Source organism: Schistocerca americana, chromosome X (genome assembly GCF_021461395.2).
Source record: "Schistocerca americana isolate TAMUIC-IGC-003095 chromosome X, iqSchAmer2.1, whole genome shotgun sequence".
NCBI classification, from domain to species: domain Eukaryota; kingdom Metazoa; phylum Arthropoda; class Insecta; order Orthoptera; family Acrididae; genus Schistocerca; species Schistocerca americana.
The window spans coordinates 533,196,729-533,218,501 of NC_060130.1; the positions used below are offsets into that span (position 1 = coordinate 533,196,729).

Sequence of the window (21,773 nt, forward strand, 5' to 3'; positions counted from 1 at the left end):
GTTCCTCTTGTCACCACTTTGATAACGGATCGGAGCTGACTTCTGTCGCATGCAGGGGCGTGGGCGACATTCGCCTGGCCCCACCCACCTGCTGACGTGATTTTTCGCCTTTTTGTTATTGATTGTCCACCTTATGTCCATTACATTTTAGCCTTCTCACTTTCACTATTAAGCATCACATAGATAAGAGATTCTTTACTATGCAGTTTTCTTAACATTTAATCGGGTTAGTGAGGGATGAAATGCCACCTTTTGTCCGTTCTGTCTTATGTATAGGTCCGATCAATATACCCTCTGGAAATTCTTAGCTCTGACGTCAGTCTTACCTTCAATGCATGGTTTAAAGCTCCTACCTTCAATAATCTTTTCAAATTTGTGGCGGTCACCAACTCAGGATGAACTATCTAGGCCTATGGACTGACGAACACGCTGTTCAGTCCCGTAACAAGCAAACAAGTGTCCAACCAACCGTTTCGCACGCAAATAGTTACAGGGGGTGTGCATTAGTAGTTTCATTGATTTTGTTTCATAGTAAAGTGTATTCTTTCGGTTCAGGATTTCTCATGTGGAAGGACTATGAATTAACACATTAGTTCAATCCGTTTAACATAACGAGATAAGGTCACCACTTGATTAGTCATTTTTACAGTTCAAATTTAGGGTGACCATCCTGTTCTAATGGCACGTAGAGCTCTTCAAAACAAGCTGACACAACGCTCGTCGTGAGGCATTTGTAATGGGTAGTTAGCATTATCTAACAAATGCTTGATTTTTGAAGTCACCTGAAGCACTTTGTACAGGGGCTCGTGCAACAATAGTCTGCTCACAGTAGAGCTAGTACTGCTGTTAACATATATTCTAATTATGCAGATACTGAAATAAAGGTAAAGACTATTTCATTATTCACGTGTTTGTGACACGAGGCAGATGAAATGACTTGAAAATTTTGTACAAAGAACAGCACAAACTCGGATGCCTTGCATCCTCGCGTACGTTAATACCAGCAGAAAATTACAAAATAAGGTATCAGCGAGCGATGGAGGGTATATGGTGTTTCAGTGCCTGGGCCATGTGAGCGGCGCGCACGTAAACCCAGCAGTAACGGTGGGCCTGTTGTCAGCCGGCCACGTTTTCCTCCTGAGGGCCGTGATGTACATAGCGGCCCAGTGTGCTGGCGCAATTGCTGCTGCTGTTGTCCTCAAGGTAAGAAAACAGCTGTCGGGATATTAACATAAAGTTTTATTAGTTTAATTAGTACTTCCATAGATCATGAATACCACACTTCGTAATGGTGTGGAACGTGTCAGGTTAATGAAAGGTGTATATACATGATATTAAATTACACAAGATATTACATGACACTTAATATTTTTTTGGGGTGGAGGATGGGGAAATTACCCACTTACTATATCCAAATGTCATCTGAGTAGGAGTTGGCATTCAGAAATTTTTTAATTTCCTTTTAAATACTATATGGCTGTCACTTTTGATGCTATTAGGTAAGTGACCAGAGACTTCTGTGGCAGCGTAATTTACCCCTTTCTGAGCCAAAGTTAGATTTAACCTTGAGTTACTCAATTACCCCAGAATGACGCCATACGAAAGCAGAGACTGAAAATAGGCGTGGTAAGCTAATTTACTGAGATGTATATCGCCAAAAATTTGCAATGACTTTTAACAGCGTAAGTATCTGGAATCAAACGTTTCAGCAGATCTTCAGTGTGTTTTTCCAAGTTCAACCCCTCATCAATGCATACACTGAGAAATTGTGAATATTCTACCTTAGCTACCTATTTCTGACCGAAGTCTATATTTACATCAGTTGTTAGAGCGCTTGCCTGTGAAAGGCAAAGGTCCCGAGTTCGAGTCTCGGTCTGGCACGCAGTTTTAATCTGCCAGGAAGTTTCTATATTTGTTAATGGTGTCATTCCATTTACTGTGTAAAACTGTATATGTTTTGTCAAAGTTTGAGAGCCTATTTGCAGAGAACCACTTAATGATTTTCTGAAAAACATCGCTCACAATTTCATTAGTTAATTCTTGTCTGTTGGGTGTGATAGGTATACTTCTATCATTGGCAAAAAGTACCAGCTTTCTATCTTCGTGAATACAGAAAGGCAAGTCAGTAATATATTAAGACAGCAGTGGCCCCAAGACCGAATCTTGTGGGTCCCCCCCCCCCCATTCTTGGTTGTTCCCCAGTCTGAGAAATCACAAGTTTCTTGGATCTTATGTGAACTGCGTATTTAAACTTTCTGCACTCTTCCAGTTAGGTCTGATGTAAACCATTTAAGCACTGTCCCATTCAGCTCACAGTACTTCAGCTTATCTAAAAGTATTCTATGATTTACACACTCAAAAGCCTTTGAGAGATCACAAAAATCCCAACGGGTGACTTCTGGTTACGCAGAGCTTTTAGTATTTCATTAGTGAAAGTATACATAGCATTTTCCGTTGAAAAACCTTTCTGGAAACCCAACTGACATTTCGTTAAAACTTTATTTTTTACAAAGGTGTGAAGCTATTGCAAAATACGTTACTTTTCAAGAATTTTGGAGAAAGCAGTCAGAAGGGAGGTTGGGCGGTAGTTGACATCAGATGTATCCCCTTTCTATGCAATGTTTTACCAATGACATCAGTTTATCTGGGAAAATACCCTTCAGAGAGCTATTACGTATGTGGCTAAGAATCCCAATTACCTCTTGGGAACAAACTTTTACTACAGTGCTGGAAATTCAATCAATTCCATGTGAGCTTTTATTCTTGAGTTTATCGTTTTCCTAATTTCAGATGGAGAGGTGGGTGGAATTTCAGTTACATCAAATGGTGTGGGTAAGGCCTCTTTCATTAACTGCCTTATTTCTTCTAATGAAAATTTAGATACTATTTTCTCTACAACATTTAAAAAATGATTCAAAATGGTTTCGACTTCTGGCTTGTTAAGTTTCTATTGGCTTTGATGGTAATGCCGTCATCCTGTACTCTTGGTTGCCTTGACTCCTTTGTAATAATACTCCAAATTGTTTTGGATTTTATCAGGTATTAATCTGACATGATGCACATGTTTCTGGACTTCTTAATAACCTTTCTTAATGTAGCACAGTAGTTTCAATATTTGGCTGTTTCTGGGTCGTTAAGAACAAGAGTAGACAGTTCCCTTTTGAGGTTAAGATATTCTTATTCCTTTAGTAAGCCAAGGTTTTTTGCATGGTTTCTTATAATTAGATTTAAGTATTTTCTTGGGGAAACAGTTTTCAGGTTCTCTTAAGAGTATCATGAAATAAGTTATATTTTAAATTAGCATCAGGTTCCTTGTACTCCTCATCCTAGTCAAATCGCAGATTTTTCCCTGACATTTCTAATTGAGTTATTAACTGAACGCACAACTGTGGAGGGTAGTTTTGAATTACTGAATGGATCTGTCAAACTGTAACTAGTTGGGCACCATGATCAGAAAGGCCATTCTCAACAGCACAGAGATTTGTTTTTAAACTTGCCTTGCTCTATAAGTGTTATCAATGTGCTGCTGTCCTTTACTACCTGAGTAGGAAAATAACTGACAGATGTCAAATTGAAAGAACTGAGCAAGACTTCCAGGTCATTCTTCCTATTGCATTCTTTCAGTGAATCAACATTGAAGTCCTCACAAATAATTTGCTTTCCCCTATCTGACAGAAAGCACAACAAGGTATCAAAGTTTTCCAGAAGTAAATGTTTCCTGAAGGGGACCTTTATATACTGTTAAAATAAGAGCCCTCCTTCAGTTTAAGTTGACAGGCACATGCTTCTGTATGTTGCTCTAGATAAACTTTTTGTATCTAAGCTTTTTACACCGTGATAACTTTTGACGTATATGGCAACTCCTCTCACCTTAATCTCTCTACTCATGTGTAGCTAGTTTATAACCACTGATATTTACCTTTTCCGTATCAGACACAACGTGATACTCATACAGGCATAGTATATCTACTACATTATCAGATTCAATGTCATCTAAACAAACCAGGAGCTCAGCTACTTTATTCAATCCTGGAATAATTTGGTGAAAAATGGTAACATTATTTTTTACTTTGAGAATCTTCTTCTTTAATCCGCCAATATTGTGGTAAATATAGTAACATTATTATTTACTTTACTGTTGTGAGAGTCTTGGGAGTTCTGGACCTCGTCAGTGCCTGCCTGCCTGAACTTACCATTGGACACTGATATTAGTCTAAAAAAGATACATCCATGAGTACTAGTGTCCCTTATGGATTTCGCTAACAACCCTGCCAGTTTACCCTTCCCTTCCCTTTGCTATTGAGGTATAAGCCATGCCTTACGAAATCCCCCCCCCCTATCAATAGCATCTACAGGAACCAATCCAATGTCTGACAGTGGCCACCCTACGCAACTGATCAAACTCCATATTTACCCTCCTGACCGAGCTGTTAAACTGGTGCTGATCATGCCACACGAAAGCAGGCACCAGCTCAACATTGGTGGGGGTCGTGCAGAGGCTGTTTCCTCCAGGTCACACTCAATACTGTAGCCCTGGTCACTATCAATATTGTTTCCCACTCCACCCACTATCACATGATCCTGCTTTGAGAAACCCTTGCACAAGGAACCTGTATCATCTACCACCTGGCTAAGACATGCACTTGGCTTGAATGTTTGTGACCTGGTACCTGTCACCTAATTTTTCTTGCAAAATCTGGCCCACACCTTCCATGGCTGCTACCTAGCAACAGAACTTTCCTCTTACTTTCTACTTCTCTTAAAACAGTTGGTTTCCTAATGAGATTCTGTTGCATCTTAACATCTAATACTGGAGCCTCTTCCTTAACTGTGGTAGCAAGGCAAATCTATTGGTTGTGCCAATTGGGAAACTCACTGTTCTCTCTTTAGCCCCTGTTCCCAGCTACCACTTCCTACCGCTGTTTACCCTCCTCCCCCTTAATCTCTTCAGTTCCTCCCTCGCTCTGTCCAAATCAGCCTGAAGGGCTCTTATTTTCTCCTTCTGTTCAGCTGTAATCCTATCTCTTGAGCAAACCTCTGCAAAAGAATTGGAGAGTCTAGTTTGCTTGCGCAATTCCCACGCCACTAAAATTTCACCAATGAAACCACCTGTCACAACAGCTGCACAAAACTCCTGAACTAACTTTCCTATTGCAGCTCACACACTTAGTATCCATGGTAGTTTAGAAATTAGTAAATCTCTTATCTAAGTGATGACGATAATATATTAAATGCGGATGTAAAAGGACACTAAATGTTTTGGAAACTAATATGTAAGTAAACTATTAGCAAATGCACTTCAATTTGTGGTATAACGCTAAATATGCACGTTCAAAAATTAGGCCTAAACAGTCGAATGTAACCAAAACAAACTTTTTTCGACTACCGGAAGAATACGCAAATAAACCTTTAATGGCAAGCTTGAAGAGCACACTAATGAACGTATTTGTGTTCAACTACAATTAATTACAACCTAAATTACTTACCTTTCACGAGAGCTCTGTCTCCGTACGTGCGGCCTTGTGTAAGACATTCATACATCTCGGACGATGTGAGTCGGTCACCTGAGTTCGCTAATTTCAAACTAACCTTTCTTCAGAATGGTTAGTGACAGATAAGGCGCCCATTGATCTGTTGGCAAACCGCGGATCGGATGAGTGACGAAAATGAGATGGCAAATAATACAGTTCTCGTCTTTAGAAGGTAGAATTTCAAATAGTATTGGTCTTATTATGGGGAGACATGTAAAATATGCTTTTCGTCCAAGATTAGGGTACTCTTAGGATCTGTTAAAGATGATACAGGTTTGAGTAAATAAGCTCTAGAATATCCCTTGATGTTAGGGCTTGTCATACATTGGTTTGACCAATGGGACAATGTGTTAAGCATAGCACCGCACACACAGCTGAGCAAATCTTTCAGAGCATTCCCTTGGTACTGGTCATCCTAAGGAATAGTTAATGACGTGCGATGTCTGTTACTGGGATAATGCTGAGAAAGCCGTTCAGATTAAATTAACATAGGTCAAAACGTATTATTCGTTGATAATTACATATCGCGCAATCACTACGAATTAGTGACAGAATGGATGTCAAATTAAACTAGACGTTAAGTACCAGTGTGTAATTATTCAAATGCACAATCACCCTGTGTAGATAATCTCAACGATGTTGTATTAGCAGGTTACTTGATGGGGGCAGTAAAAACGAGTTATTGTAAAGAATATTAAACTTACTGCAGGTAGTCTGGATCTGCTCTTCTCAAAATGCTATTACGTATAGTATGACATGCGAGCACGACATGCGAGCACGACAGGTGACTCGGCTGTATTCACGTAATTTGTTTGAATATATCTGTTCCCTATAATCAAAACCACTTTCCTTATAGTGGACGACAATGTATAGCAGGACTACTATAATAATGTCAAAGATATTAGTACCTTGCGAAGAACATAGTTCTCGACAACCGTTAAGGAATTGCGCAATGTGCCAAGGCTTAGGTCCTTCATGCAAATAGCTGCTTCGGCAACTAAACAGTTCCTAGAAGCTTGTTTTTCATAGCTTAACACAGTCGTGTGCATGGAGGCTCCCATACCTTTTCATTGCTTGGCTATTCAGTGAACACTTCCTGACATGGCTGTAAATGTAGTTCCACTGCAACGAAGCTCACGCCAGGGTACGGTTTAGCGAAAGAGTTTGACGCAATGTCGAGCTAAAGTATTTACAGGTGAGTTCTGATATGTTCCTAGATAAAATTGAAGTTAATAAACCTCACAGAACAAGGTTAGCGTAAAACTGGCTGAAGCTAGCACAATCATGCCGTATCTGGGACCAGCTGCCTGTAAGAGAATGTCGCCGTGGCTGCCTTGCCACTGCAGTCTGGATGCCGTATGGCAGTTTCCCGTGCCTGCCTGTAGCTCTGCATTATCCACACAGAAGCAGCAGCAGCAGCCGCCTATAGGCATTACAAGTGGCAGCGACGATAAAACGCGAACTATCGACATTGGCATACTTAGGTCGATCGTTAAAAGGATTCGGCTACTACTGGTGGGTATGTGCACAATGCACTTTCCTCTTGCCATGCACGCGCTAGTCAGGCAGAAGTTACCGACGTTACTAACTCTGGGTGTCGTAGGGTTAACTTCTGTAACTTGCGTAGTAATTAAAATGGTTACTGGTACCTGGTATGGCGAAAGTAATGAAATGAGGTATGGTCAACTTTCATTCATTAACCTCCTTTCACATCTGCCATGAACCAACTTAGCAATTACAAATATTAAGACCATACGTAATACTCATTATTCATTTCCATGTCAACATCGTAAAACGCACACGAAGCATTTCGGGGCTTCAACAATGAGCTGAACGGAGTGTTTCGAACGTGGGACGTGAACGGATGAGCTTGCGTTAGGCAGCAGTTACGGGTCTCGTTGTAAGTGGGCAAATAGGATCTTACCCTCTCGGTAGCGCCAAGTATGCAAACAGTAAGGGCCCGCGACTGTGCACAATGCAGGGCAGAATCTGTAAGGTTAATTTACTGCATGTTTCATAGTTATGCAACATAAAACATTAACTGCACAATGACTATGTAGCCGAACATACTGTATACATGTTCAAAGGGGTTTACAGCTTAGTCGACAAATTTGTCAAGCTGCTGGTATGCCTGAACTAAGAGCTTGACAATTTGTTCTGTAGCTGGTGAGCTTTAGTAACTTTCATTACCACCTCAATCTAGAAAGCCACACACAGAACTGAGTACTGCTAGTGTGCAGCGGCATACAGCAGGTTCATGGACTGTTCTGTTTAGACAGGGTGAAAAGATACGGCCACTAGCATGTTCTGTATTAAAGATCACTTAATTCAAAGTGCTTCATTGCATAAATACTGTCAAATGCCGGCCGGAGATGAGTGGCCGCCTACATGGGCAATGTTACGTGCCACAGGAACAGTGGATTTGACAGTGGTTTGGCTTGCTGTCGCAGTGATACTGCCGTACTGTAGGTGCATTCATAACAGAACGCTCTCAGACCAAACATGGTTTGCTGTGCTGGTACTGCAAACAGCTGAACGCAACAGGAAACTACAACGTTAGTACGGTTACATGACGGCATGTTCTTCGGGAGTAAGTCACCCTCTCCTCCATCCGGATCTCTAGGTGTGGACTACCCAGGAGGACGTCACCAGGAAAAACTCATTGTCAGAATGTGAAATGCTAAAACGCGTATTCGGGCAGGAAAATTAAAAATTTACAAATGAAATAGTTAGCGGTGTCGGGAGGTGTGACCTGAGGTGTGAACAATCACCTAAGGTGGGAGTGCCCTCAGAGAGGGCCCCCACAAGGGAGGAGCGCGCCATCGGAGACACCGGTAATCATGCGGGATTCTTCCGCAATGGTTTCCTCGCCTTCCACTATGTCAGCTCACAAGTGTAAGTTCACTGAGTCTCAGCCACAGACAGTTCTTCCATCGTTGCCACAGTTCCTTGTTTCTCGGTCTGACGAAGGTCACGACTTCTCCACGGTCAACCCTTTCATTATTCAGAAAGGTGTTGACGCAATTGCAAGTCCTGTAAAGTCTTGTTCCAGATTACGGAATGGCACCTTGTTAGAAACAGTCATTGCCCTCCAGGCACAAAAATTGCTGCTTACTTAACTGCTCCACATCTTCCCTGTCCGGGTTGAAGCGCACCACACATTAAATTCCTTGCGTGGAGTCGTTTATACACGCTCCCTCGATGGCTTGTCTGACGACGAAATTCAGCACTAACTGTCTGACCAGGGCGTAACGGCTGTTCATAGTTACGAAAAGGGTTGACATGAACATCATTCCAACCTGCACTGTCTTCTTGACATTTGACAAAGTTCAACTCCCATCGAAAATCAAAGCAGGCTATGAGATAATTTCCGTTCGCCCTTACGTCCCAAACCCTACGCGTTGCTATCGGTGTGAGCGGTTCAATCACACCAGCCAGTCATGTTCCAATCCGGCCAAATGTTACGTGTGGCAAGGATGCCAATGAGGGTTCTTGTCCACCTCCATCCCCTCGTTGCATCAACTGTATGGGTGACCACGCTGCTTCCTCTCGAGATTGCCCAATTTTTAAAGACGAAAAGCTCATTCAGGAAATCATAGTGAAGGAAAAGGTGTCGACCTTTGCTGCTCGAAAATTATTCGCCAGTCGAAAGCCCACTGAGCCTCACAGGTAAACACAGCACTGTCCTTGTCTCTCCTCGGCCAACAAAGGAGGCGGCCACGCAGACTTGGGATTTCACCTTTAGTGCCACAGTCGTCAGATCGGCCAGCGCAAAGATCGCCCGTTCAACCTCCCCACTTCCGCCTGCCCTCTCTATGGCTCACCCTTCATCGGGTTCTGCTAAATCTCGAGCCCAAATGTCACACGAAGACTTCCAAAACAGAGCATACTCGTGAAGATTTTTTTACGTACCCCAACTTCACAACCATCGGTTCCTCCTTCATTTAAACATCCTGTATCAAAGAAGGCTAATAAGAAACCCAGTTCCTCTCCTCCTCCGCACGGCGTGTCTCGCCTACAGCACCAGCTGATGTTAGTCTCCCTCGGCCGTCTTCTGTGTCGCCAAGGCGCACTGCTGGCGGCCAATCAACCGGCCGATCGCTGGTGGCAGGAGCTGCTCCTGAACAGCCTATGGATCAGGATCTTCTACCTTCGGCTGACTGCCGTTCCACGCTGTCAGTAGCAAGCTCTGAGCTGTCGTTGAGTTGAGGGCACTTCGGTCACGTTCTTCCATTTTCTGTCCACCCTATGTCCATTATACATTGGAATATACGCGGCATTCGAGCCAATCGGTATGAATTGTCGATCCTCTAAGGATCCTACTCGCCGGTCATCTTCTGTCTTCAGGAAACCAAGCTGCGTCCCCACGACCACTTGTTCTTCCCATTTTCGGTCTGTCCGATTTGATCTCCCCCTCTGTTAAAGGCAATCCAGCACATGGACTCATGATTCTTCTCCATGATACTCTCCATCACCTAATCCCCTTAAACACTTAATTCCAAGCTGTCGCTGTCCGTCTTTCCCTTTCTGGATACACCTTCTCTCTTTGTACTGTATACATTCCATTGTCCACACCAATGGCATGAACTGATCTCCATCTTCTTGGTCAGCTTCCACCCCCCCCCCCCCCCTATTTGCTGGTTGGCGACTTCAATGCCCACCACCCAATTTGGGGATCTCCACATACTTGTCCGTATGGCTCACTATTGATAGTTTTCCACCAAGTGGATCTTCTTTGCCTCAACACTGGGGACCCTACATTTTTGTCTGCCTCCACGACAAATTTCTCTAATTTGGACATTTCGGTCGGTACTGTTCCGCTAGCTCGGCGCTTCGAATGGTTCGCCTTTGCTGATACTCGAGTGACCACTTTCCATGTGTCCTTAGATTGCAGCCACACCTGCCATATATGCGCCCGCAACACTGGTAGTTTGCCCAAGCCGATAGGACACTTTGATAGGACACTTTTTTTCGTCTCTAGCGACGTTCGATGACTGTCACTTTCCTAGCGTCGACGATGAGGTCACTCATATTACAGACGCTATTCTTTCAGCTGCGGAACGTTAAATACCTCGCACCTCCGAATTGCCCCGGCGCCCACCCAGTTCCTTGGTGGAAGGAGGCATGCTGTGACTCAATACGTGAGCGGCGATGTGCTCTTCGCGTTTTCCGCCACCCTCCTACTTTGGCCAACTGTATCCGCTATAAGCAGTTCCGTGCGCGATGCCGTCGCGTCATGCGCGATAGCAAGAAGGCAAGCTGGGACTTCTTCACTAGCTCATTTAACACTTTCACTCCCACCTCGGAAGTTTGGAGTCTGATTCGATGGATATCTAGCGCGCCTAGTTTCTCCCTGGTCTCTGGGCCCACTGTAGCGCATGATACGTTAGTGGACCCTGTCGCAATTTCTAACTCATTGGGTCAACACTTTGCAGAGATTTCGAGAGCTTCAAATTACCCGCCCGCGTTTCTCCCGAAGAAACGAGCAGCGGAAATGCAACCTCTTGCTTTCTCCTCTCAAAAGCTATAATACTGTTTTCTCCATGCGGGAACTTGAACATGCACTCTTCTTCTCGCTCCTCCGCCCCGGATGGTATCCACATCCAAATGTTGCTGCATTTATCATACCATAATTTGCGTTATCGCCTTCGCGTTACCTTCTTCGCGAATTTCTGGCAGAGCGCACATTTAGAGTGTGGGTGAACACTACTCCCCCGTGCTTTCTCCCAAGAAACCGGCGTACCCCAGGGCTCTGTGCTAAGTGTTGTACTTTTTGCCATTGCCAAAAATCCAATTATGGACCGTCTCCTTCCCGATGTCTCGGGCTCCCTCTTTGTGGACCATTTTGCGGTCTACTACAGCTCTCAACGGACCAGCCTTCTTGAACGCAGTCTTCAAGGATGTCTCGGTCGCCTTCACTCTTGGAGCATCGCAACAGGCTTCCGCTTTTCTTCCAGTAAGACCGTTTGTGTTAATTTTTGACGTTGTACGGAGTTTGTTGCACCTTCCTTACATCTAGGACCTGTCAACCTTCCGTTTTCGGCCGTCGCTAAATTCTTGGGTCTTATGTTTGACAGAGAACTGTACTGGTCCTCCCACGTTTCGTATCTCTCGGCTCGCTGTCTGCGATCCCTCGACACCCTCCGTGTCCTGAATCTACCTCCTGGAGAGCGGACCGAGTGGTCCTCCCCCGCCTCTATCGCACCTTAGTGCGCTCTAAATTGGACTATGGAAGCATAGTCTACTCCTCTGCTCGGCCGTCTATTCTTCGGCGTCTCGACTCTATCCACCACCGTGGATTACGTTTAGTGTCTGGGGCTTTTTACACCAGCCCTGTGAAAAGCCTTAATGCTGAGACTGCTGAACCTCCGCTGTCCAATCGGCGAGCAGTCCTTCTGAGTCGTTATGCTAGCCATCTGTCTTCCATGCCTGCTAATCCGGCCCATGACATTTTTTTCGACGCCTCCTTGGATTTAGGGTATGCAGGCCGCCCTTCTTCCCTACTACCACTGCCCGCTCTGTGACCTTTGTCAGTTTCCCAAGGATGGTACCCCTACACTTGTTTATCGTCGCACATTTGCTGCTCTGTGCACAAATGAAGGAAGCCACATTTGTTTACACTGATGCCTCGAAAACATCGTTAGGTGTAGGGAGTGCCTATATTGTTGGCGACACCCCAAATCGATTTCAGCTTCCCGACCAGTGTTCGGTTTATACTGCGGAGCTTTACGCTGTTCTCCAGGCTGTCCAATACATCCGTCGCCGTCAGCGGATACAGTATGTTATCTGTTCAGATTCTCTCAGCTCTCCTCAGTCTCCAAGCTCTCTACCCTGGTCAACCTCTGGTCCACCAGATTCAGGACTGCCTCCACTTGCTCCACTTAGGGGCGTCTCTGTGGCGTTCCTCTGGCTCCTAGGACACGATGGTATCTGTGGAAATGAGGCGGCCGATATAGCGGCCAAGGCTGCAGTCTCTCTTCTTTAGCCAGCTATTCGCATGATTCCCTTCACCGATCTACGGAGTGTTTTGTCGTTGTGTTGCTCTTTTATGGCACGCACATTGGTCGACACTTCCCAATAATAAATTGCGGGACGTGAAAGCTCTTCCCTGTGCTTGGACCTCTTCCTCCCGAACGCGTCGTCGGGAGGAGGTAATTTTATCTAGACTCCGGATAGGGCACCGTCTTTTTAGCCATCGACATCTTTTAAGGGGCGATCCTTCCCCACTCTGTCCCCACTGCTCTCAGCTGTGGACGGTAAGACACCTTTTGAGTGCCCCTATTTTACTCCGTTACGCGCCCGTTTACAGCTGTCGCCTTGTATATCTTCCATTTTAGCAGATGACACGCGCTCAGCCGATCGCGTTCTCGAGTTTATTAGTGCCAGTGAGATGACGTCAGTCATTTGAAGCTCTTTTTGGGGACAACGAACCCTCTTCTACAGTGGTTTTTTAAAGCTTTCCTTCTTTTAGTTTCTCAAATTTTTTGAGTTCCCATTGCTGCTGGTTTCCAATTTCGTTTACCTTTTCCTAAGTCAGACCGGGCGCTAATGACTGTAGCAGTTTTGCGCCCTAAATACGGTGATACATTGCCTGAGAAGGTAAAGGTGATGGTCTACCACTGTGACGTCAAACCACATACCCCTCGCCTCATGCTGTGCTTAAAGTGCTGGAAGTTCAGCCTTGTCTTCCTGCTGTACTTCCAGCATCACACCTCGATATTGCTGACGCACATCAGATAACAATACACCCCCCCCCCCCCCCCTGCGGGTCCGGGGTAAGAATGGGCCCGAGGTATTCCTGCCTGTCGTAAGAGGCGACTAAAAGGAGTTTCAACCATTTCGGCCTTCCATGTGATGGTCCCCCTTGGGGTTTGACCTCCATTTTTCAAAATTTTACAGAAGTAAGTCTTTTGGGGAAGGACGCCTTACGTGGTATCTCATTGGTCCTCAGTGCACTAAGACCTTGGCACTCAGCATTGTAACGGCGTTGTAACCACACCCACTATTTCTCAAATTGGGCCTAAACGCCTGATGGGTTGCACAAGTTACGCCCATAGTGCGTCCCCATCTGCACCTACGATCGTGATGGACTTTCCATGGCACCCAAAATCCAGCACGGTAGCCAGCCCGTTGTGGTGGGGTCGTCATGTACCCTCTAGGTTGTAGCCCCCTGACAACACAGGGATCGTACTGCCGATACCTGAGCTGCACCCTCCCCACGTTGGCCAAGGAGTAGATGCCCATCTCCTTGGGGCATCAGGACTCCCGGCAACGGTCATCCTGCCAGGTGGCCCTTGCTGAGGCTGGGTGGCGCCCGTGGGGAGAGCCCCTGGTCGGAGTGGGTGGTATCGGGGCGGACGTTCCGCAGATGAAATGTCAACATGTATCGGGTCGCTCTGCGGCCGAGTCTTTCAAAAAGAAAGGTACTGTCTCTGGTTCTGGTTCTCCTGCCCGTTCCCCCTTGGCCACTCCCTGGGAGGTAGGACAGGCCCGCCAGCTTGGGGCAAAGTACTTCCCCCGCTATTTAGTCTGTTCTCGGACCGATGAGGGGACGTTCGCCACCTCCAAGCCCATGTTCTTTGTCCAGCACATCGAGGGCATCTTCGGGGAAATCGAGGCCCTCAGTAAAATGAGTTTGGGGTCCGTTCTTATAAAGACCACATCTGCCACTGTCGGTGGCGCTCCAGGCGTGCGACCGCCTAGGGGACATCCCAGTGTCCATTGTCCCACATCTGGCACTGAATAGCACGCAGGGGGTTATTCTTCATCGGGACCTCCTGCTGCAATCTGATGAGCAGCTCAGGGCCAACCTGGAGCGCTGAGGCGTGCATTTCGTCCAGCGAGTCCCCAAAGACCATCGCATCGACACCGGGGCCTTTATCCTCGCCTTCAAGGGGGGACTTCCTTGCGGAGATGGTAAAGGTGATGTGCTACCAGTGCGACGTGCCTCCTATGCACTGCTTTCGGTGTTTGCACTTTGGGCACATGTCGTCACGGTGTGAGGCTGAGCCCCTTCGTGGCGATTGTGGACGTCCTCTTTGTGAGGACCATACATGCACCCCACCACCTCAGTGCGTCAATTGTCCTGGCATCCACTCCCCTAGATCTTTAGACTGCCCTGCGTATCAGATGGAAAAGAATATCCAAGAATTAAAAACTTTGGATCGCCTCTCTTATTCTGAGGCCAGGAAAAAGTATGACCGCCTCCATCCCGTGACGTTGACAACTTCGTTTGCCTCAGTTGTGTCCACTCCAACAGTAATCTCACCCTATCCCGTCCCCCCTCCACCTCCTCACCCCATCTGGGGTCTATGCCTCCGCCTCCCAAATTCCTCCCTTCCAAATCCTCCTCCCTCGCGGCCCCTGCCCCCTCTGCCCCAGGGGCCACCCTTCCTCCTCCCCATCCGCCACCTGAGAAGCGATCCTCTTCTCAGGCGTCCATTGGGGAAATGTTCCTGACCCCGGCTTCTGATGTACGGCGTTCCAAAACGGACCCCGCGCGTGAGGACCTTCTTCGGGTCCAGCCCACCATCCCCGTGCCTCATCGGACTTCCAAGAAGGCCTCCAAGAAGTAGTCTTCATCCCCCTCTCCACCCCGGCGCGTTTCGTCTGACGCTCCATGTGTGAGTCGCTGCTCCCGGCCGTCCTCACTTTCGCTGGGACACTCTGATGCCAGGCGCTCAGCTGGCCTCTCGTTGGCGAATGATGCTGCCCCTCCTACGCAACCCGGGAAAGTGGCCACAGCTGGCGACGACTCGATGGAACAGGATCCGCCTCTTGCCGGTTATAGCGTTGTTCCCTCGAAACTTGGCCCCCTGCGGCCGTCGAGGTGACCAGCTCTTCACCTGTTTCGTTCCCCCTGTTTTTCTGACTAGCGATGGCTTTGTTACATTGGAATATAAGAGGTATTCGATTTAATCGGGAGGAATTGCAACTGCTCCTCCGCCTGCACTGTCCGCTCGTCCTTGGTCTCCAGGAAACCAAGTTGCGCCCAACTGACCATATTGCTTTTACTCACTGTACCTCAGAGCAGTCTGACCTCACCCCTGTGGACCGTATTCCAGCTCATGGTGGGGTCATGTTGCTCGTTCGGGACGATGTCTATTACCATCCCATCCCATTGACCACCCCACTCCAAGCAATAGCTGCCTGTATTACTCTTTCTGCCTTTACTTTTGCCGTTTGTACCATCTACACTCCGTCATCTGCTGTTAGTCGGGCTGACATGATGCACCTGATCGCTCAGCTTCCTCCGCCGTTTTTATTGATTGGTGACTGCAATGCCCATCATCCCCTTTGGGGATGTCGAGCAACCTGTCAGAGAGGCTCCCTCTTGGCGGATGTCTTCAACCATCTCAATCTTGTCTGCCTCAATACTGGCGCCCCCTACTTTCCTCTCGGACTCTACTCATACCTACTCCCACTCGGACCTCTCAATCTGTTCTACCACTCTTGCCCGTCGGTTCGAGTGGTATGTCATTTCTGACACCTATTCGAGCGACCACTTCCCCTGTGTCGTTGGTCTCCTACACCACACCCCATCCCCACGTCCTTCGAACTGGAACATACCGAAAGCTGACTGGGGACTTTACTCCTCCCTGGCGACCTTTCCGGACCACGATTTTCTCAGTTGTGACAGTCAGGTCGAATACCTCACGGCTGTTTTCATAAATGCTGCCGAACATTCCATTCCTCGTACCTCCTCTTCATGTCGCGTTTCCGTCCCCTGGTGGAATGAGACTTGTAGAGACGTTATCCGTGGTCGGCGACGTGCTTTACGCACCTTTCGCCGCCATCCTACGTTGGCGAATTGTATTAGATACAAACGACTCGGCGTGCAATGCCGTAGAGTCATCGAAGACAGCAAAAAAGCTTGTTGGGCCTCTTTCACCAGCTCCTTTAACAGTTTCACTCCCTCTTCTGTCGTCTGGGGCGGCCTGCGCTGGCTGTCGGGCATTAAGGCCCACTCCTCGGTACCTGGCCTGTCTTCAGGTACTGAGGTCCTTGTTGATCCTGTGGATGTCTCCAACGCCTTCGGCCGCTTTTTCGCGAAGGTTTCAAGCTCCGCCCATTACCACCCTGCCTTCCTTCCCAGGAAAGAGGCAGAAGAGGCTCGGCGACCTTCCTTCCACTCGCTGAATCTGGAAACTTATAATGCCCCCTTTACTATGCGGGAACTCGAACATGCGCTTGCACTGTCCCAGTCCTCTGCTCCGGGGCCAGATGACATTCACGTTTAGATGCTGGCCCACCTTTCTCCAGCAGGCAAAAGCTTCCTTCTTCGTACCTACAATCGCGTCTGGACCGAAGGTAAAGTCCCCATGCGTTGACGTGACGCCGTCGTTGTTCCTACACCCAAACCCGGGACACCTTCCTTCTAGTTACCGCCCCATTTCTCTTACAAGCTGTGTCTGTAAGGTGATGGAGTGCATGGTTAACACTCGGTTAGTTTGGATTCTTGAATCTCGATGGCTACTTACCAATGTTCAATGCAGGTTTCGTCGCCACCGCTCCGCTGTTGACCACCTTGTGACCTTGTCGACATTCATCATGAACAACTTATTGCGAAAGCGCCAAACAGTAGCAGTGTTCTTCGATTTGGAGAAGGCTTATGATACCTGTTGGAGAGGAGGTATCCTCCGCACTATGCACAGGTGGGATCTACACGGTCGTCTGTCCCTTTATTATACTGATTCATTTTTAACAGACCGAAAGTTTAGGGTACGTGTAGGTTCCGCCTTGTCCGACGTCTTCCTCCAGGAGAACAGAGTGCCTCAGGGCTCCGTCTTGAGCGTAGCCCTTTTTGCCATAGCGATCAATCCAATTATGGATTGCATTCCACCTAATGTCTCAGGCTCTCTTTTTGTCGATGACTTCGCGATCTACTGCAGTGCCCAGCGAACATGCCTCCTGGAGCACTGCTTTCAGCGTTATCTAGACAGCCTATACTCATGGAGTGTGGCAAATGGCTTCCGGTTCTCTGAAGAGAAGACGGTTTGCATCAACTTTTGGCGAAATGAAGCGTTCCTTCCGCCATCCTTAAATCTCGGTCCCGTTGTTCTCTCATTCGTGGAAAAAACTAAGTTTCTACGGCTCACACTGGACAGGAAACTTTGTTGGTCTCCGCACGTCTCATATTTGGCTGCCCATTGTACATGTTCCCTTAATGTCCTCAGAGTTCTTAGTGGTTCATCTTGGGGAGCAGATCGCACTGTCCTGCTTCGCTTGTATCGGTCCATCGTCCGATCAAAGCTGGATTATGGGAGCCTCGTCTGCTCGGCCATCCCTCTTACGCCGTCTCAACTCCATCCACCATTGGGGGTTATGTCTTGCGACCGGAGACTTCTACACTTGTCCCGTCGAGAGTCTTTATGCTGAAGCTGCTGAATTATCATCGACCTACTGGCGCGACGTACTGCTTTGTCGGTATGCCTGCCAGCTGTTGTCAATGCCCGACCACCCCTCTTAACAGTCCTTCTTCGCCGATTCTCTCGACCGTCAGTATGGGTTGTATGTGTCTGCCCTGCTGCCCCCTGGAGTCCGCTTTCGCCGCTTGCTTCGACAATTGGATTTTGCCCTCCCTCCACTTCCAGAGAGGGTGAGAGCCCGACACCACCGTGGCTCCAGGCTCCGGTTCATATTTATCACTACCTCAGCTCGCTCCCGAAGGAGGGTACTCCGGCTGCAGTGTATTGCTCACGGTTTGTCGAACTTCGTGCGCGACTTGCCAGTCACACCTTTATTTACACTGATGGCTCCAAAACCGACGATGGTGTCGGCTGTGCCTTTGTCGTCGGGGCCGGCACCTTTAAATACCGGCTCCTAGACCAGTGTTCCAGCTTTATGGCCGAGCTTTTTGCTCTCCATCAGGCCGTTCAGTATGCCCGCTGCCACCGCCATTCATTGTATGTACTCTGCTCTGATTCACTCAGTGCTCTTCAGAGCCTTGGAGCTCCATATCCGGTCCATCCCTTGGTGCAACGGATCCAGCAGTCCCTCCATTCTTCTGCTGCTGATGGCTCTCCTGTCAGCTTTCTGTGGGTTCCCGGCCGTGTAGGAGTGCCTGGGAATGAGGCTGCTGATGCTGCAGCCAAGGCAGCAGTCCTCCTGCCTCGGCCAGCCTCCCATTGTGTCCTGTCATCTGACATTAGTGGGGTTGTTTGTAGGAGGCTTGTCTTTGTGGTGGGATACTTCAAGGAAACAAGCTCCGGGCAGTAAAACCGTTCCCAACTGCTTGGACAACCTTCTCCCGACCATCTCGGCAAGAAGAGGTCCTTCTGACCAGGTTGCGGATTGGGCATTGCCGGTTTAGCCACCGCTACCTGCTCTCCGGTGACCCAGCCCCGCAGTGTCCTTGTGGTCATGCATTAACAGTGCACCATGTTTTATTGTCGTGTCCCCGTTTCATTACTTTGACTGGCTTGTCCAAAGAAATCTAATTCCTGTGGCAGGCACACCCATGAGGGTGGCTGTCCACCTGTCCCCTTGTTGCATCAACTGTATCATGCTGCCTCCTCTCGCGGCTGCCCCGTCTACAAAGATGAGAAACGTATACAGGAAATTAGAGTGAACGAGATGTCGACCTCGGCTGCTCGCAAGTTATTAAATAGCAGAAAACCCACTGTGCTTCTGGCAGGTACATACAATACCGTTCTCGCTTCTCCTCGGCCTACCAGTGAGATAGCTACAGACATGTAATCTAACATTTAGCGATTCGGTCGTCAGATCGGCCAGTGCTAAGATCGCCCGATCAACGTCTCCTCTTCCTCCCACCAACCCTAAGGCTCAAACATCATCTGCTACTGCTAAGACGAGGACCCCTAAATCAGATGCTCGGACCTTCAATAAAGAACCAACACGTGAAGATATCTTGCGTACACGAACTTCACAGCCATCAACTGTTCTTTCGACAAAACGTAATTCTTCAAAGAAGGCTCATAGAAAAGTGTTCTCCATCTCCGCCGAGGCGCGTTTCTTCTCCTGCGCCACCCAGCAGTTGCCGTCCCCGGCCATCTTCAGTTTCGCCAGGCCGCACTGCTTGTAGCCGATCATCTGGCCTTTCACTGGTGGAGGAAGCTGCCCCTCCTGACCGGCTCAGGAAGGTGGCAGACGCAACTGTTGAGTTGATGGACCATGACTCACCACCTACAGATTGCAGCAGCAGTGCTCACTCGAAGCCAGGCCCTCAGCATCCATCGAGGTGACCCTTTCTTGTTTCTTCTTTTTTTCGTTTACATAATGGCACTTAATGGAATATTCGTGGCATTAGGTCCAACCTAGAGGAACTAAAATTGCTCCTTCGAATGCACTGCCCGCTTGTTGTAGGTCTCTAAGAAACGAAGTTACACCCATACGATTGTATTGACCTGGCGCACTATATCTCCGTGCATTTTGACCTACCACCTGTGGCAGGTATTCCAGCTCATGGAGGGGTCATGTTGCTGGTTTGGGATGATGTCTACTACGATCCAATCACATTGCACACAGATCTTCAGGCAGTTGCCGTCCGAATTACTCTCCCCACTTCCACATTTTCCATTTGTAATGACACTCCATCGTCTGCCTTTACTAGGGCAGACATGATAAAACTGATTGCTCAGCTTCCTACACCATTTTTGTTGGAGACTTTAACGCCCACCATCCCCTTTGGGGCTCTCAAGCATCTTGTCTGAGAGGCTCCCTCTTGGCAGACTTTTCAACCACATCAATCTAGTCTGCTTAAATACCAGTGCACCTACCTTTCGGACGCAACGTGTATCTAGTCCCACTTGGACTTCTCAATATCCACTATCCAACTTGCATGTCGGTTCGAGTGGTATGCTCTGTCTGACACATACTCGAGCGACCATATCCCCTGCGTAATCCATCTCCTGCAACACAACCCTTCTCCACGTTCCACGAGCTGGAACCTCTCCAAAGCCGACTGAGGGCTTTTCAGCTCCCTGGCGACCTTCCATGATCAAAACTTCTCCAGCTGCGATAGTCAGGTAGCATACCGCACGGACGTTATTTTCACTGCTGCTGAATATTCCATCCCTCGTACGCCCTCTTCTCCACGTCGAGCCCCAGTCCCCTGGTGGACTACAGCATGCAGCGACGCTATTCGTGCACGGCGACGTGCTTCACGCGCCTTCCAACGCCACCCTACGATGGCGAACTATATTTTACAAACGACTCCGTGCACAATGTCGTCGTATTATCAAAGAAAGCAAAAAGGCTTGTTGGGTGGCGTTCACCAGCTCATTCAACGGTTTTACTCCTTTGGTTGTCTGGGGTGGCCTGCGCCAGCTATCTGGCACCAAGGTCCACTCCCCGATTTCTGACCTGACTGTCGCGAATGAAGTCCTTGTGGATCCTGATGTCTCAAATGCCTTCGGCCGCTTTTTCGCGGAGGTTTCGAGCTCTGCCCATTACCACCCTGCCTTTCTCCCCCGAAAACAAGCAGAGGAGGCACCGCCACCTTCACCGTGTGGGAACTCGAAAGTGCACTCGCCCAGTAACGATCCTCTGCTCCGGAGCCCGATAGCCTCCATATTCAGACGCTGAAGAACCTTTCTCCTGCAGGTAAAGGCTTTCTTCTTCGCGCCTATAATCGCATGTGGACTGAAGGTCATGTCCCCACACGCTGGCGTGAAGCAATTGTTCCCATACCCAAACCAGGAAAGGACAAACACCTTCCTTCCAGTTATCGCCCCACCTCCCTTACCACTGCGTCTGCAAGGTGATGGAGCGCATGGTAAATTCTCGATTGGTTTGGCTCCTTGAATCTCGACGCCTCCTTACCAATGTCCAATGTGGCTTTCGTTGACGCCGCTCTGCTGTCAACTTAGTTACCTTGTCGACCTTCATAATGAACAAATTTTTGCGTCAGCGCCAGACGGTGGCTGTGTTCTTCGATTTGGAGAAGGCTTAAGACACCTGTCGGAGGGCGGGCATTCTCGGCACTATGCACACTTAGGGCCTTCGCGGTCGCCTCCCTCTTTTTTAATGCATTTTTAATGGATAGAATGTACAGGGTGCATGTGGGTTCTGTTTCATCAGATGCCTTTCGCCAGGAGAATGGGGTGCCCAGGGCTCCGTTTTGAGCGTGGCCCTTTCTGCCATAGCTATCAATCCAATAATGGATTGCCTTCCAGCTGACGTTTCAGGCTCCCTTTTCGTGGACGACTTTACGATCTACTGCAGCGCTCAGGGAGCATGTCTCCTGGAGCGCTGTCTTCAGGAATAAAGATGGTCTAGACA

General features: G+C 48.0%; 1 protein-coding gene across 1 annotated transcript in view; it reads left to right on the forward strand.

Moving 5' to 3' along the window:
- The first annotated feature begins 1,047 nt into the window (after nucleotides 1–1,047).
- LOC124556131 (aquaporin AQPAe.a-like) overlaps nucleotides 1,048–21,773 on the forward strand; it is an 86,834-nt gene continuing 66,108 nt past the window's right edge. The window contains exon 1 of the mRNA XM_047130147.1: nucleotides 1,048–1,203. Within this exon, the coding sequence (XP_046986103.1) occupies nucleotides 1,048–1,203 (156 nt within the window). The remainder of the gene's footprint in view (nucleotides 1,204–21,773) is intronic.